This window comes from Helianthus annuus, chromosome 8 (assembly GCF_002127325.2).
Source record: "Helianthus annuus cultivar XRQ/B chromosome 8, HanXRQr2.0-SUNRISE, whole genome shotgun sequence".
Classification (NCBI taxonomy): Eukaryota; Viridiplantae; Streptophyta; class Magnoliopsida; order Asterales; family Asteraceae; genus Helianthus; species Helianthus annuus.
In genome coordinates, this window is record NC_035440.2 from 47,162,637 (window position 1) to 47,181,989 (window position 19,353).

At 40.0% G+C, this 19,353-nt stretch overlaps 1 protein-coding gene across 1 annotated transcript; it reads left to right on the forward strand.

Moving 5' to 3' along the window:
• The first annotated feature begins 3,085 nt into the window (after positions 1–3,085).
• Positions 3,086–3,917, forward strand: LOC110902073 (protein CUP-SHAPED COTYLEDON 1). Its single transcript, XM_022148813.1, has 2 exons — positions 3,086–3,290; positions 3,604–3,917. The coding sequence occupies exons 1-2, from the start codon at positions 3,086–3,088 to the stop codon at positions 3,915–3,917; spliced, it is 519 nt and encodes a 172-aa protein (XP_022004505.1).
• Positions 3,918–19,353: the final 15,436 nt, after the last annotated feature.

Consider the following 19,353-nt stretch of genomic DNA (forward strand, 5'->3'; position numbering starts at 1 on the left):
TCTTCAAAATATCAGTTTGTTACATGAAATATTTAGGTCATGTTACTCAAAAGTCAAAATATAAATCATCAAAATAGGTTTTAAAGAAAAGAAAACAACCTAAGTGATTCGATTTTGAATAAGAAATATATTTATCATCATTTATTAGACTTATAGATATTTTTTTTTCACAAAAAAATCTGAGACTTCCGCAAGAAATGGATAAAAAATTTCATAGTTTATATATTGCTTTCTTTCACCGATATATATAATAAAGCAGTACTTTGAAGATCAAGTTAATCAAGTCCATCCGATTCGATTTCGGGCCGGTAGCTTTTATTATTTGTTTTAGTTTGTTAATGGGTCGAACAAGTTTAGTTGTTTATGTTTGTGTCTAGTATTTGGGCCGGAGGCCACATGTTATGTATATGGGTTGAACAAGTCAGTAGTCCATTAGGTTTAAGGTTGGGTCATATGAAGTTGGGCCAAGATACACGAACCGGTGTGAGTGAAGAGGGATAACCGCTCATACGGTTATGAAGGGAAGAGACGTACCCCTCTGTGAAATGACGTACCCTTTCATTCGCAGCCGTTCGTTCGGTATAAAAGCTTGGTTCCAAACTTCATTCAGTACGTTGTTCTGTATTGCAAGTTTGTGTTTATAAAGTTCAAGTTCGTTCAAGTTTGATTACGGTTAGTTTACTATCATTCAGAAAGTTTCGGTTAATTCAATTCATCATGAAGTTTTGTGATTATTGTGGTTTGTTTGAAAATGATTGTGTATGCGGTTACGACTCGATCCGTTCCGACTGGTCCTGGGTTTCCGATGACGATGATACTAATCCATAACAATTTTCGCATTGAACCCACACCTGGGGAACTGTGTGGTCGTGCAGAGCCAAAGGTTTAACAGGAACCGGAAAGGGTTGTGATCATGATGGGAACCGGTTATGTGGAGACAAGGGAAAATCGGTTGAAACCGATTACGGTGAAGATGTTGTTCGTAGTGGAAAGTGCGGCCGGGCGGCGGAAGAGATGGATGAGTACGCGCAGGGGAATACGAACCGGGAAGTCACCGGTAAAGAAGTTTCCAAAGAAAATGGTTCCTAAGGGGTTCGTGAAGAAGTCCGGTAAGAAGGCAAATGCACCGGTGGGAAGGCCAAGGAAACCGGGAATCCGTTGCTTCAAGTGCAAGCAATTTGGTCATATCGCCTCGATTTGCCCAAGTAAGTATATTAATTTATCGCCATTACCGATTGAAAGTGATTATGTGGTTAAGGATACGTGTGGCGGTAAATGGGATTCGATATAGGTTGTTGATCCTACATACAAAACACACATGACGACGGGAAACCGGAATGTGTTCAAATGTTTCAAGGGGCACTTTGGGGTAGTGACAAACGAGAGTAGGAAGGATTTCTCGTTTGTGCATGGTATTGGAGAAGTTATAGTCCCGGTGGATGGCAAAGACAAAACGATCCCATGTGTAAGTTACGCTCCTAGTCTAGACAAGAACGTGTTAAGTCTAGAACAACTTTTATTTCAAGGGATAGAAACAGTTACAATGGGGGAAACTTGTCTATTAAAGAAGATGTTTGGAAGTTGCTCGAAAGGGTTCGATATTTATGAAGATAAGTCAGAGGTTGACTTAGAACAAGATTCTCAACACGTTTTATGATAATCTTGGTGTTGATAACGGTTACAAGAAAGAAAAGAAGGAATTTAAGGAATGTTTGGAAGATTACTACGAAAGGGAATTCGAAAAGGAAAGAAACAAGAAAAAGGCGTACGGTGAAAGTTCGAGGGCAAGAAAGAAGGAAATTGTGTATTCCAAGAAAGCAAAGAAGGCGCTTTTAATTTACATCCAAGGTGAAAAGGATAACCCGCGTGAATCAAAAGAAACGCTCCGGGAACGAGCGTTAATTCTCTCACAACTCGAGGAAGACGTCATCGAAAGGAACATGATTATGGAAAGTTGTGTTGAACCGGGAGATCTCATAACTTTGCACCAAGAATTAAAGAATCACCAATGGTTTTTCGATGCTCCATTCGAAGAGATCTTGATTTGGTTTATTACGGATTTTCTTGGAATCGTATGTGAAAAGGCAATGCCACCCGAGTTGATTGATGGCCGAGATCTTAGTCTCATTTTGTTACATTGAATTGTAAAGCATAACGGAGGGTTCAAGGAAGTAATGGAAAAGAACTTGTGGGATGTGATCGCGGCCAAATACGGTTATGAACCGGATGATGCATATGAAGTCAAGGTTGCCTACATCTACTACTTGGAACTAGTCGAGTGATACTTTGACTACATGAGGAATGAGCGTGGGAAAAAGGCAAACGTCATGGCTGGAAATTCAAGTAATAACGGCGGTTGGCTCGAAGAATCAAGTGACGATGAAGTGGTGGTCAAGATAGAGGTCACCAACAACCGCAAGGAGTAATCAAGGCTGGAGACTCGGATGTTCTTGCTTAGGGCGGTGAATGAAGATCAAGATAATCAAGTCCATCCGATTCGGTTTCGGGCCGGTAGCTTTTATTATTTGTTTTAGTTTGTTAATGGGTCGAACAAGTTTAGTTGTTTATGTTTGTGTCTAGTATTTGGGCCGGAGGCCACATGTTATGTATATGGGTCGAACAAGTCAGTAGTCCATTAGGTTTAAGGTTGGCTCATATGAAGTTGGGCCAAGATACACGAACCGGTGCGAGTGAAGAGGGATAACCGCTCATACGGTTATGAAGGGAAGAGACGTACCCCTCTGTGAAACGACGTACCTTTTCATTCGCAGTCGTTCGTTCGGTATAAAAGCTTGGTTCCAAACTTCATTCAGTACGTTGTTCTGTATTGCAAGTTTGTGTTTATAAAGTTCAAGTTCGTTCAAGTTTGATTACGGTTAGTTTACTATCATTCAGAAAGTTTCGGTTAATTCAATTCATCATGAAGTTTTGTGATTATTGTGGTTTGTTTGAGAATGATTGTGTATGCGGTCACAGCTCGATCCGTTCCGACTGGTCCTGGGTTTCCGATGACGATGATACCAACATACTTTTTTTTTCATGCATTCAAATCTCTAAATTTTCTAAAACCCTGTGCTCGACGTAAATGGCCGAAGACCAACAAATTGTTCCATACATTCAACAAGAATTGCGTGATTATGATGATGCTTTAGAACCCGGTTATCGCTTTTGTCCAACCGACTCGGAGCTCATCATCTACTACCTTAAACGAAAGATTGAATTAGGCGAACAACCCAGATGTCGGATATATGATGTTCGTGTTTATAGCCACCACCCTAACGAACTTACAGGTATGTGAAGTATAATCCTATCTACCATGCATCTTTCATAATATATAAAACAAAGAAGTATCACCGTAGGCCAAATACACTAGTATTCTGTCGGTAAAGGTGGTGGTTACCAACGAAATACCATTGGTAAACCGCTGTAAAAAATATGGTCATGGTAATTTGGTTTGTGATAAAATATTGATAGACTGCTTTACCGACGACTGATACTTCTTTGTTTAGTAGTGTAATATTTATTTAGTAGTGTAATATTTATTTAGTAGCGTAACACGTTACACTAATCAATTAATCTTTCTTAACGGTTTGTTGATAATAGAACGTTACCGGTCGTGTGAAGGCATAGGGTACTTTTTTACAATGAGAGAGCGAAAACACCAGACGGGGACACGAGTGAATAGAAGAACCAAGGACTTTGGGTATTGGAAGTCGACCCAGAAAGATACGAAGGTGTATGATTTTGTGACGAGACGAGTGCTTGGAACAAAAAGACCTTTAGCTTTTTATGACGAGAAGGATCAAAAGACTGAATGGCTAATGTACGAGTATACTTGCAATAATCTAAATATCCCAAATGGAAGCCATTCCAACAAGGTATATTTACTATTTCTACTATTTCCTGTCATAAGCTGATCACTTGATCTTGAAGGCCACAAGCGCCTATCTAACGCAAGCTGCAAGTTAACCAATCTCGTTGGTTAGCAAGGGTATTTAGGCCTATAAACGAACCAAAACGAGCATGAACGAGACTTGCTCATGTTCGTTTGTTTAACTTAACCAAACGAACATGAACACTTAGACAAACCGACTTTCTTTTTCATGTTCGTTTGCTAGGTAAGTGAATGTATTCGGATTCGTTTATGTTGGTTCATCAATATTCTATACTAGCGTAAATAAATAAATGGAAGGACGTAAACGTAATGGGCTCATTACTAATAACTACTAAATGAATAATCGTAAATGAACATATATTAAGGAATATAAATGAATAAATATAAATGAATGTTAATGAACAAACATAAGCGAACGTTTACAAACGAAAAAGAATGGATAGGACAAATCCGGCGAACAGTTCACTAACCGTTTGATACGTTTATATGGCTAAGGGAATTAGCAGAGTGAATAAAGAGGAAACCATTTCAACACATATATGTATTATCCTTTTATCTATCATTTGGTTTTGGACCAACTTTTGTTCTATTCTTGTAGATGACGGATTGGGTATTGTGTAAGATATACAAGAAACATTCAACCCAAAGTGTTAATTATAACAAAAGGAATCAAGAGGAGGCAATTCAACAACAAAACCAAATAAATCAACCTGCAAAGAGACCAAAAGTGTCAACAAATTCCGAAATAAATCAACCAAGCGAACGAGTTCAACATCATGAAACTATTAATCATTTGGGATCTATGTTTCAATCAAACCATCAATCTGTTATTCACAACAATGTGATGGGTGCTCAAGCATTGCGTATTGGTCATGACCAACTTCAGGGATCAAACACCAATCCCACACTAATCACCATGCAATCGTCGGCTACATTTGTAGGTCCCTTTTCGCGGAGGATTACGAACCTAAACCTTGTTATACTAACCCACTAGCAAGTGCGGAATCCAAGCTAGTAGGCAAACCGAGATGAAGCAAGTACAAACACAAACACACAAGATTCACCGATTAACACTACTGTATTAATACGTATGAAGGTTCCGGTTACAAGCACAATGTTTACAATCAGTTTGCAAACTCTCAAAGTGTATGTGTGTGTGTTTTCAGCAGAGTATCCTCTCTATCTCTCGGATATGCTCTCTTTTGGTGTCTCTCTAAGTGTCTACTGAAAACAACACACTGCATGGGTATTTATACCCATACACAGCAGGTCTGGTCGAAGGATCCGATAGATGATCCGAAGGATCATCTTTCGAATACAAAGCTATCGAAGGATCAGCAAGAACCTCGAAAGGTAATCTTTCGAGTTCCATAGTTCGAAGCATATCTTTCGTGGGGATCGAAGGATCCACATCATCCTTCGATCCCTTATCCTTCGACTCAGACACTTTACATTACAACATATTGGCCAAGTCAAACTAGGAGGATAGTTGACTTGGTCAACTAACAGACTAACTTAGGACATCGTTTATACACAGACCGAATACAGACAAAGTACAGACACAAGTGCACCAACAAACTCCCCCTTGGCTGTAGCTTTGTCTTTATCTTCTATAGTTGTAGACTCGTCTCGAACTTCGACGGTCTTTGGTCTTCGAGTTACCAAAACTCTGATGTCCTTACAAGTCTTCAATGTCGGAGGATCTTCAAAGTCTTCACGTCTTGAAAGCAGAGAGTGTATCAACAAACTACCCGTATCATGTAGGAAGTGTGTTGACAAACTCCCCCTTAACATAAGCTCCCCCTTGAGTTATGCTCGTGAATGACTTGATCTTTATGAAGTGAGATCCTTGTGGTGTTGATGATGGTCAGCGACTACTCGATCATCTTCATCTCTTGAGCGCCTTCTCGTCGTGTCTTCATTCCAAAGCTTGTCATCGACCATGTTCTCCTAGCCTTTAGAATCTGCACATGCAAGAAATCTAAACGCGTAATGAGAACAACTGCTTGGAATATAGTATAAACAAATGACACACGAATGACCATGTCACAATCAAACACCGTCCGACAGTTTGAAAGTTTAATAAATTTGTCAATTTTAGCCTTTTACTTTCAAAACATGCAAATTTCGACCGTTTATGAAGATTTAGTCAATTCGGTTTTCGTTCAGGTTTCAGGTAACGAAGACTCGAGCTCCAACATCGTACGATCGAAAATAAAGTAGAAAGAAAATCTTTTTGGCTTTTATAAAGTTTATATTAAAACACGCCTAAAATCTTTTTGGTATTTTTGAAATTAAAAGACAACAATTTAAAATCCTTTGAGTGTTATCAAACGACATCACCGCTAATGTCGTGCTGATATGCACCAAACGACGAAACTGTTTAAAAGAAAAACAATAAAAGTTAAGTAGTAAATAAATATATACAGACATTCTTTTTGCGAGTTTCGAGGGTAAGAGAATCATATCAGTGTACGGTCATGCCAAAACACTCTTGTTGTTCAGTTAGTTAATATTAAGATAAGCATCCTATAACAATTATCGGTATTGTTGTCCACTTAAGCTCAACTTATCAGATGTAATCATGGCGAGGGGATACGTTAAGGTATGATTTATACTTACCGACCGGTGTTCATCCACATCACGACACATTCCCGTATCAAGGTATGCACGAGAGTTCATCTTACCGGTGAGTATACCGATTATCATCTGTTTGACCGTATAAGCTGTGAGATACTCACTTATTTTGAATTGAAAAACAAGCCCTATGTGATATAATCACTTATTGATGAGGAACTTGATTTTCGTATGCATGAGGGCACAGGTGCAAGTCCGTGAACAGGTCAGTACTTCCGTACAACAGAGAGACGAACTTGACACCCGGATAAATGTGATGTTTTATCACTTATTTGATTTGGACATGTGATTGTTTATCACTTATTGAGGTCGAATGCAGTATGCAATATGTACACGTATGTATAGTATCATGGAAGATCTAGACTTGCGTCCCCGTTATTTTTCGGTAAAAGATACAACCATGATACCCAGATGATAAGCAGCATAAAGACCAAATATCTCAGAACCTCGGCAATCTATCAAACGAAATTTCGGTACTAAGACCATATGCCAATGAATGGTTCCCACCTGGTCTTCAGTCGATTAAGATTTATATCACCCTGCACACTTTAAAATGATTGTGAGCCTACCGATACATCTTATATAGAGCTGCTTATCGTTTTGCATTTAAGGTTTAAAGAGGTTTGGATAGACCACTGATGTACTATCATTTTCTCTTTTGCTCGCCAGGAAACTCATTTTTGATTTTCTATTGTTTTTGTGTTTTTGAATTTTTCAATGTTTTTGGATTTTCAGATTTTTGGATTTACTCCCCCTAAATTCAATAAACTAAGATAAATTTAAAAACACACAAAGGTATTTACAAAAATGATTTTCCGATGTTGGTTTTACTCTTGCTTGACCTTAATGCCGTTTACCAATAATAAGAAGTCAAATCTAGATTTGTCAAAAGCTTTGGTAAATAAGTCAGCACGTTGGTCATCAGTGTGGACCTTAACAACATCGATTAGCCTTTTCTCAAAGCAATCACGTATGAAGTGATATTTGATTTCGATGTGTTTGGTCTTTGAATACTGCACAGGATTTTTAGTGATATCTAAAGCAGCAGAATTATCAACGTAAATAGGAGTAGTTAGGAATTCAAAACCGTAGTCCCGCAATTGTTGTTGGATCCAAAGAACTTGTGAACAACAACTTGAGGCAGCAATGTATTCAGCTTCGCATGTTGATGTAGCGACACACGTCTGCTTCTTGCACTGCCATGTGACTAGGCGATTTCCTAAAAACTGACATCCAGCCGTTGTGGATTTGCCGTCGATTTTACATCCGCCAAAATCAGAATCACTGAATGCGACCAAGTCAAAGTTATTATCCCTAGGATACCACAGACCGGTGTCGGGGTAAGCCTTCAAATAACGAAAAATCCTTTTGACAGCTGCAAGATGTGAGGCCTTCGGATTAACTTGATATCTGGCAAGTAGGCACGTTGGGTACATTATATCTGGCCTTGATGTTGTGAGGTACATAAGGGATCCGATCATCGCGCGATAGTATGAAGGGCTAACTGGTTCACCCTTCAAGTCAGGAGTTATTCCGTGATTAGTTGGCAATGGGGTACCAATGGGCGTTGCATCGGACATCTGGAACCGGCTCAAGATGTCTCCAACATATTTAGTCTGATGGATGAATATCCCAGACTCCGTTTGTTGCACTTGTAGGCCCAAAAAGAAATTCATTTCCCCCATAGCACTCATCTCGAACTTATCCTGCATGATGCGCTCGAAATTCCTACACAAAACATCATTAGTTGAACCAAAAATAATATCATCAACATATACCTGTACCAGAAGAAGATCTCCATCTTGTTCTTTGATGAAGAGAGTACAATCGATAAGACCTCTTCGAAAACCGTTCTCCAGCAGATATGTAGATAAGGTTGCATACCAAGCTCGTGGCGCTTGATGAAGACCATAGAGAGCTTTGTTGAGCAACCAAACCCGATTGGGATGAACAGGATCTTCAAAACCTGGAGGCTGTTTGACATATACCTCTTCTTCAACCACACCATGTAGAAATGCACTTTTGACGTCCATCTGGTAAACCTTGAATCCTTTGAATGAGGCATAAGCCAGAAAGATCCGAATAGCTTCCAGACGTGCAACTGGTGCATAGACTTCGTTGTAGTCGATCCCTTCTATCTGACGAAAACCTTGAACGACTAAACGAGCTTTGTTTCTAATAACCACTCCACGGTCGTCTTTCTTGCATTTGAAGACCCATCGAGTGCCAATCTTCTTGTAGTTCTCGGGTTTTTCAACAAGCTTCCAAACACCAAGCTTGTGAAATTGCTGTAATTCTTCCTGCATGGCTTCAACCCAAGCACTGTCTTTCAAAGCTTCTTTCCACGACTTTGGTTCTTCTTGTGACACGTAACACGCGAAGGACCAGTCATTTTGTTGACCAGATTCTCTTATAGCTGAATACAAACCAGCATTCCGGTTGTTTCTCAGCTGATTACGCGTCTGCACACCGCGATGGACATCTCCTATGATATTCTGCTGGGGATGGGTATCGTGAATCCGCATTTCAGGATTATCTGGCACACGAGCATTGATACCCAAATTGGTAAGATTAAGATCAACAACCAACTCCACACCAGGAATGTGGGTAGAGGTGGATGCATTCCCTTCAGCAGTATCTATATTCTGCGTATGAGGTGTATCACTAGAGGCACCTTGAACAGGAGCAGCTGGAGCTGAAGATCCTTCGGCTGCATCATGATATTCATCATCTTCAGAAGAGTCATTATAATCAGCAGCATCTTCATAAACCTCATTTTGAACCATATTGTTGACTGACGAAGAAGCTTGAGGGTCAACAACAATAGGTCTAACCAATGGCGAGACAGCAGCGTTGTCACTTTCCAACAACATCCGAGCCGCTGCTGATTCTTCGTCAAAGGTTGGCAGATTGAAGGAGTCAAATAGCCCATCATAATCGAACATCCACGGATCACCCGGAGCCCTAACAGGATTCGTGTACCTTTGAACCCTAACTTCACTCCATAGCTCAATCTTTTTGGTAGCTAGATTCCAAACACGAAAATTTGGAGTAGCATATCCAAGGAAGAAACCCTCGATAGCTCTTGCACCAAACTTTCCATCTGGCTCAATCATAGTACACGGAGCACCAAACGGTTCAAGGTAAGAAAGATCCGGTTTCCTTTTCTGAAGGAGTTCGAAGCAAGTCTTGCCATGTCTCTTAACTGTAAGAACTCTGTTCAACGTGTAGCATGCAGCCGATACAGCCTCTCCCCAGAATTGAATAGGGAGTTCCGACTCTACTAACATTGTTCTTGCAGTTTCTATAATCGTCCGATTCTTCCTCTCAGCGACACCATTTTGTTGTGGAGTATACCGAGAACTGTACTCATGAAGAATGCCTTTAGAAGTACAAAACTCATCCATAACTTGATTCTTGAATTCAGTTCCATTGTCGCTTCGGATCCTTTTCACTTTCAACGTATAGAGATTTTCTAACATTGTAAGAAGATCCTTGAGGATGCCAGGAGTTTCACTCTTGTGTGTCATAAAGGATACCCAAGAAAATCTAGAGTAGTCATCAGTAACTACTAAACAATAGGCATCACCGAACGTTGTCTTGTGCTTCATAGGTCCAAAAAGGTCCATATGAAGATGTTCGAGAGGCATGCTGACAGTGTTGATTTTCTTCAAAGGGTGAGACTTCTTTGTTTGCTTCCCCTTTTGGCACGAGACACAGATATCTTGTAGATGAAAACTTCTTACAGGCACACCATTCACAAGATTATTTTTCACCAAATGGTTCATCTTTCTCAAGTGAATGTGTCCCATTCTTCTGTGCCATGATATAGACTCCTTTTCTGTGGCTTTAGAGACAAAGCAAGTGACTTGTGCAGATGTTGTAATTGCCTGGCTCATGTCGAGAATATAAAGATCATTAACTCTCGGAGCCGATAAGAGAATCCATTCTTGTGGAATTTTGAATCCAGGTTTCAGCACATAGCAGCCAGCGTCATCAAAAATCACTGAGAACTTTTTATCGCAGATTTGCGACACACTCAGAAGATTGTGATCAATTTGCTTCACATAATTGATCTTATCAAAGCACACGATACCATTGGAGATACTTCCTTCTCCAGTGATGTACCCACCTTTATCACCCGCAAAAGCAACATACCCTCCTCTAATATTTCTCACGTCGTATAGGAGCCGTAAGTCGCCAGTCATGTGCCTGGATGCTCCACTATCAACAATCCAATGACTATTAATAGTTCCTCCTAGAACATCCTGCACATGTCAATTAAACACATCAGTTGAGAATGGGGACCCAAGCCTTAGTGGTCTTGGGTCGTCCCTTGGCATCACGAAACGTGAGCTCGATCTCTTGATGATTTTTAAGAACAGCTGCTCCCCCTGAATTGTCACCCGACTTAGGTAACCATGTTTGTCTGTGCCTACCAGTTTTTGAAGATTCTGGTTTTACAGGTTGTAACACACTTGGTTCCTTTTGCACTGTTTAACTTCAGATTTTAAAGCTTTTTCAACAGTTTTCATGTTCTTACGTCGTTGTTTAGCTTCTTGTTCTTGTACAGTTCGTTTATCTTGTTTAGGTGAAACTGACTGACGTTGAGGGTGAACTGTTTCAGGTGGAGCTTTTTCAACCAATTTCTTCTTTGGAGCATTTGGGCAGTTTCTGATAATGTGCCCAATTTCTCCACATTTGAAACAAGTTCTCCTTTCAACAGACTTAGGAGAACTTGATTGACTACCAGATGTTGAACTTGTAGAACCTGAGGTACTTGCTCTTTCATCACACCCGTTTGTGTGTTGGGTGTAATTGTTATCACTGTTACGTTTCAAAATCTTGACTTGTTGTACAAAATCAGTGTTTGATTTGTTTTCAAAAGTCTCAATTTTATCTGTACATTTTGATGCCACAAATTTAACATCTTTTCCTTTCTTCATGTAACGAGCTCCTTTTGATTCAACCTTAGCCTTTGGCTTTGGAGCTCGTTGTTGTTGTTTACCCTTAGAAGCAGTCGGTTGTTGAGTGGTTGGAGATTTTTGATTACCAAACTGTTTCCTAATCTCAGCCTTAGGAATTGGATCACATTCTGTCACCACAATTCCCGGAAGTATTTTTCCCAAAAATTTGTTTGTATTGTCTTCAAAGACTTTGTCAATCAAAGATTTATTTACATTTTTAATTGGAAAAACATGATCTGAGTAGATTTTATTATCTCCAACCAAAGTGTACAACACAATACTGCCTTTAACAGTAGACACACCTGTCTTATCAATCTTGACGGGATCAATCACTTGCTTCTTGACAGATGGAACCTCAGGAGTATCAGGATCACAAAGGATGTGATTCTCTCGTGGAATATCTACTCCTTTCATCTTGCTAAGTGATTTATCCTGATCACTTACAGCCACATCTGATTCATCATCCGATGTCTCATAGTCCTCGATAATTGGAGGACTTTGCTTCATGGATGGTGAAGTTTCTTGTTCCTTAGAGGCTGTGTTTGAAGAATTGTCTGGTTTGAACCCAAGGCCAGTAGCAAACTCCTCAACATCAAGAGGCACACTGGGTTCATACCGAGGCATTTCTTCCTCATCAGGCATCTTGGTATAGTTGTTCATCAAGGGGGGTGGACATTTGTTATACCCTATGCCTTTCTGATTTCCCTTTAGTTGTTGAACATCGATGATGTGATCAAGCACAAATTGGGAGTTAGAATAACTATCCAATTTCTGTTTGATCGCATCATGTTCGCATTGGGCAATGGCTAATTGCTTTTTAGTTTCTTCCACAATGTTAATATATTCATTTATACTCACTTGCTTGTGGTAAACTACTTTATTAACCTCGGACACATTTTTCTTTAAAGTTTCTATTACAGATTTAAATTCTTTTTCATTCCGGGTTAAAGCCATGTTTGCCTCTTTGCATTTCGATAGTTCAATAACCAAATTCTGGTTATGACTATGAAGCTTTTCTGATTCAAGCTTCATCTCAGCACATGATCTACAAATACTAGGGGCAGGAGGTTCAGAATTTACCTGACTAGTAGAGGCTGAACCATTTGCCATAAAGGCAGTTTGAAAAGAAAAAGCTCCATCTTCAGAAAATAGCTTTTCCATTTCCGTTGATGTAGCAGCAGCCTTCCTAATCAGAATTGATTTCTGACATTTAAGCTCATCAGCTTCATTCAGAAGATCCTGAATATTTTCACTTTCTTCCTCCTTTTCATCAGGCTCTGAGTGATTATCCCCAGAAACAGAGCCTTCTTCATCCGAACTTCCAGAATAACCAGAACTGTCATCACTTCCAGAAGATTCTTCTTTATGAACATGCTCGATGACCTTAGCATACAAAGCAGTTCCACTTCCCTGATCACCTTCACCAAACTGAACTGACCAGTCACATCCTTCATCAGCTTGAACAGCCAAAGCCCGATCGTGATTGGTAGTTCCAGGCTGTCCCTGATTGTTATTCACTGCCACCATCCTCCGTTCACGGTTATCTTGTTGGGCATTCACATTCGTCTGGTTTCTGAAAGGGTTGTGATTGCCGTGTTTTGTTGGTCGAGTGCACTCACGTTTAAAGTGCCCTTTCTCGCCACAGTTAAAGCACGTGACGGCATTAATATCAAACCCATACTTCGTGTTTTTCTTTCCTTCCAACGAAGTTCTTCCAGTTCGTGCCATGAAATCTTTTGCCCTTCTAACCGCACTAGCAAAAGCCCATTTAATATCCATCAACTCCATTTCTTCCTTGTCGATCTGATCATAATCTTCATTGGTCATGTTGATGTTTCCAAGCTGACCTGCTACCAAACCACAGTATGCACTGACCATGGTGTTGATAATTTCCATATGTTCCTTAGCAACTTCAATGCTAAGGTGTGAAAGATTTGAGTTGTCGACTCGGATTGTGTGATGACTTTGGGGTTGAGGTTGAGGATTGCTTATATAGTGAGCTTGCTGTTGTTGTTGTTGAGGTTGTGGTTGTGACTGTGTTGGAACAGGAATGTAGGACCTCGGATCGAATTGAGGTTGTGGTGGAGCAGCTGTTGACTGAGGGAACGGAAAAGAACTTGAACTTGTATTGGACACAAATGCAGTCTGCAGCTTAGGTTGCGGTTGCTGAGCTGCAGCGGATCTTGCCAAAACATCAAATCCTGGAAGATACATTTCTGTATTCTGAGGAGCTGGAGCACGCCTTGCTTTCCTAATTTCTTCATCATTTTTATGTTCCAGCTTTTGAATGAACTCATAGATGTTGACTTGATCTAGAGTTCCAGTATGCTTCAACAGTTCAATGAAAGAACTCCACTTTGGAGGTAAGGCGTCAGCAAATCTACTCACCATGTCTTGTTGAGTAGAGACAACTCCATAAGCACACATCTCACTAATCAAATGATAGAAACGTGTGATCATATCATTCAGAGTCTCGTTTTCCAAAAACTGAAAGGATTCAAACTCTTTCTTCAACAAATCATGCCGAGATTTTCGAGCAGCTGCATTGCCTTCTCCTCTAGCAACTAAGGCATCCCACAATGCTTTCGTGGTCTTGCAATATGAGAACTGATGGTAGATGTCTTTGTTGAGTGCTTGAGTAAGTGTGGCAAAGGCCTTTTTCTCCAATTCATAAGCCTTCTTGTCATTTTCAAGCATGTTGGTATAACCCTCAGAAGTTGACGCAGCAGTTTCAAGATTAGTATTGAACGCATTGATGAAACACGTCCAAAGATCAGTACTTTGCCCTTGAACATATGTGTGAAAATGGTTTTTCCATGATGGAAAATCGTTCATATGGTTCAACTTAGGTGGACGATTGTTGCTGCCAGTTTCACTCTCACTAATCAGAAGGTTCTGAAGACTTTGACTTTGATTGGATACCAAAGCCCATTGACTTGGACTGATTGATGGCTGTGGAATCATACTCTTTGCCCAATCTGCAGCAGTCACTAACTCTTGATTGGTTCGTGAATCCAAACTCCAATCCCATGGACTTGTACAGCTCATTTTGATTAAATATAAGTACCAAACCTACACACCACAAACTGTTAAGTGCAAAAACAGATATGAATTGAAAGATGCAACCTGTTCGAAAGATCAATATTTGTTCGAATGATCAACAGGGTTCGAAAGATCCTTGTTGAGTTTCGAACAAAGACTTCGAAGGATTGACTTCGAAGAATTGACTATACGAAGGATCCTTATCTTTCGAAAGATGATTTCGAAAGATTCTCCTTATGTTTCGAACACAGGTCTCGAAAGATGACACGTGTTTGAAGAATCAACAGTGTTCGAAGGATCACTGTTGATGGCTCGAACAATAACCTCGAAAGATAACCTTGAAAGATTCACCCAACACGAAGGATCCTTATCTTTCGTAATGAACAGTAACTCGAAGGATGTATCTATCGAAAAGATTCCTTGACTCGAAGGATAACACACTGACTTCGAAAGATGTTCGAAGGATGGTTATCTTTCGAATCTCCTTGATCGAAGGATGATCCTTCGAGCTCGAAAGTTATCTTTCGACGGTCTGACACACTGACAAAAGTACGACAGGTTGGTGAAAAGTTGATGTGGTTGGTGAGCCAACTTTCGGCAGAAAGGATGTTCTGCCACCAACTTTTCCACCAACTATTTGACTTTCAAAAAGTTTACCCAAAATGGCAACCTTATCAACAAGATCTGGTCACCGGAAACACACCGGAGATATGGCCGGAAAAATCAAAGTCACTTAAAAACAAGTTTTCAAGTTACCCAACCCAACCTTGAACACTCCCGAAGGTTTAGAAACCGTTTTTCAGTTTAGAAAAGCAAGAAAAACCACCAAAACGGGTGCTAAACCTAGTGTCCAAACACACCAAGAACTTGAACAACCCGGTTTTAAACAAGGTAAAGAGCCAAGCTCTGATACCACTTGTAGGTCCCTTTTCGCGGAGGATTACGAACCTAAACCTTGTTATACTAACCCACTAGCAAGTGCGGAATCCAAGCTAGTAGGCAAACCGAGATGAAGCAAGTACAAACACAAACACACAAGATTCACCGATTAACACTACTGTATTAATACGTATGAAGGTTCCGGTTACAAGCACAATGTTTACAATCAGTTTGCAAACTCTCAAAGTGTATGTGTGTGTGTTTTCAGCAGAGTATCCTCTCTATCTCTCGGATATGCTCTCTCTTGGTGTCTCTCTAAGTGTCTACTGAAAACAACACACTGCATGGGTATTTATACCCATACACAGCAGGTCTGGTCGAAGGATCCGATAGATGATCCGAAGGATCATCTTTCGAATACAAAGCTATCGAAGGATCAGCAAGAACCTCGAAAGGTAATCTTTCGAGTTCCATAGTTCGAAGCATATCTTTCGTGGGGATCGAAGGATCCACATCATCCTTCGATCCCTTATCCTTCGACTCAGACACTTTACATTACAACATATTGGCCAAGTCAAACTAGGAGGATAGTTGACTTGGTCAACTAACAGACTAACTTAGGACATCGTTTATACACAGACCGAATACAGACAAAGTACAGACACAAGTGCACCAACAACATTTCAAGACCCTAATCAAGAACAAGTTCAATCTTTTACCGGGAGCTCAACGTGTGAACATTACAATCAGAATCAATGTATTTCAGCTTCAACAAACGTTCATAACACCTACCAAGAAGATAGTCAAACACTAGTCAACATGCAAGGTGGTTATAATCGATCCATGAAGGAGGATGCTACTGATGATAATCTTTGGGACCTACTAGACTATGAGGAATTATTGCCACTTCTTGAAGATGAAGATGGCCACACGATGAATTAAGGAAGAGTACTCTTGGATGGATAGATAGAATCATATATACCCGAACATTCCGTTTATTCATTTTTGTAATTACACAACAGAACATAAGACGCTGCCAAGAATGTGTTGTTGAACATTTTATGATCATTGAGTTTTAAGCTTAAATATGTGGTTTTCCAGATGTTAAGCTTGTGCGACTTTCAATAGCTAAAAAAACATTTATGATTGATTAAAACATATCAGTTATGTTTAAGCTTATTTACTGTACTGTGTTGTGTACGTAGGTCACAAATGTGCACCTCGACTTTTTAGATGTAAATTACTGTTTTGCTTAAACAAATGTGCACCTCGTAGATACTTTAATACTTTGATAGACCGATCAAAATGTTTAACTTTTGTACATTTGGAACATATCATGATATGTTTTTTAAACAACATAACATGATATTTTTTTTAAACCGGTTAGATATACCAACACAATACAAAACATGCATACATAAAAAGTTACTTTCTAAGTAATATGTATAAACATATAACTAACAATGCTACGACCATGCTCTTATATTAATATTTTAGGTCACTCAACTTTCTTGTTATATAAAAAAATATAGGGGTTTTTCATCAATTTTACATGCAAGTGTGGTGATGTGGCTTTTTTTTTTTTGATGATAATGGACTGATGACGTGGATTTTTACGCGTAAAAAATTTAAAGTAATTAACATTTTTTTTCTTTTTTAATATAATTTCATTTATTAAAAATCACGACCCCAACATCTTCTCCCCCATTTATTTCTAGACATAAAAAACGTGACAACGACTCAATTTGAATGCCAGGTGATCTAATTGAAACAAAAGAAAAGTATAAATAACCTAACTAAACAATTTTCAAAATTGATTGCTATTTCTCAAAGTTTTTCCTTTACTTATCTTACACGAGTAAGATTTTATGTGTTGATGGTTAAGAGTTGTTTGGTTGTGTTGAAATATACAACTTTAGGGCCCTGCAAGCTATGTGCTTTAAGCCATTGAGCAAGTTCCTATTGCATAAGAATGGCATGGTCCATATCACCATACCCATATGTCCTTGGTCCCTCTTCAATGTAGACCATGCGGTGTGGTCGTGGGGGCCTTGGTGTTGGCTTCCCATACTTCCTTGGTCCCTCTTCAACTACTCGCTTCAATGTCAGACCATGCGGTGTGGTCGTGGGGGCCATGGTGTGGGCTTTGTAGGTCCACTAGCGGAGGATCTAGTAACCTAATCCTTGTTTTATAAGCAAGACCAGTTGTGCGGAATCCAACTGGCAAGCCAAACCGAGATCGAGACACAATAAAAAACAAAGGTTCAACGTTTAAAGCTCAATATATTGATTCAGTAGAGTTTTGTTACAAGATCTAAACAAGAAACTCTCACAACTCTCTGATATGCTCTCAGTCCTTTGTTCTCTCTTCTGTGTCTCTCCGTGTCTCTATGTTGTGCTCTCTGTGTTCTCCCCGTTCTGTCTTCAGTCCACTGCTGTATATATAGGTTGCACTCGACGAAACATCTGGATGTAGTCGACGAAACCTGAATATAGTCGACGAAACAACAATGAAGGACCATGATGACAAAACTTCCAGGAGTTTCGCCATGCACAGCTGAAGGGTTTCGTCAACAGCAGGTCAGGAGAGTTCCGTCAACAGCATTAGCATTAACTGGAGAGTTTCGTCATGCATAAAATAGTTAATCTTCGTCATATGTGTTCCACAATCTTCGTCATAACAGCATGATTTTAAAAAAATAGAGTTCTAATTTGTCTTGTATAAAATGCATGGACTATGAATTCACGTGGACTTCATGTGCATTCATTTGATAATTCATTCACATGACATCAACATGACATCATCAAGGTGATGTCATGGTGATGTGTCGGCGGGAAACGGTTCGCGGCTACACGTGCTTCGCGTGTCGATCTCTGGGGCGCACGACGGAGGAATGTCGCGACGTCGGTCTTGAGCCGAACCAAAACGAGTCGAACAGAGCTGAGTCGAACCAAACCGAGTTGCATCCACATAAAGTGTATCAACAAACTCCCCCTTGGACGCTACTTGTGAGGTTCGTCTTCCATGTCTTCCATGTCGGAGGATCTTCAAAGTCTTCACACGTCGTAAGTAGAAAGTGTATAATCAAACTCCCCTTTTCATTTAGGAAGTGTGTTAACAAACTCCCCCTTAAAATAAACTCTCCCTTCAGTTATGCTCGTGAATCTTTTGATCTTCAATTCTTTAGATCTTTGTGGTGTTGATGAGAGGTCAGCGGCAACTCGATCATCTTTGTAGGATCGGTTTTGACACCGTTCGATTGCGTAACGAACGTTCGACGTGCGGAATCCGTGAACGTGCGTGACCGAACACACAATAACGTACCAATGACGTGATTCTATTGATATAATGTCGTGTACAAAGCCGTGAATCACGTAGAGAGACTTTCTCTCTCTAGACTTTCTCTCTCTAGGATCTAAGCTCTAAACCTCCAAATGAGCCAAAAGTCTTAAACACTAAACCTAAATGATCTATTTATAGGCACAAGGGATATAATGAGAAATCTCATTATTTACAAAATTGCCACCTTGCCTTTCTAACTAGATATAACGCTAAAAGCTTAGAATTCTTCGGTTTCTGCTACGGAATAGATTGACGGAGGCGATAGACAGATAATGCACTAACAGACTCCCCCTTGGATATTGCCGTAGTCAATCTCGTAGCGCCTTATCTTTCTCTCTCTCGAACAGAATCCCCGTGGATCTGTCTTCAGGCTCTCCCTTTCATCAAGCTTCCGTGCTTTTGGGATCGACACCTGGATTTCCGTATACAAGCTCCTCCAAAATATTTATCTGGCTTTTTGAATCCACGTTTCCTCTTGCGTTGAGCTCATCTTCAGACTCCCCCTTAGACTCAGCTGTCGGGATCGTAGTCTGGCTTTCATCATTTCACAAGTTCAGGATCAATTCCTGGCTTTGTTCTGCATCTGCTCA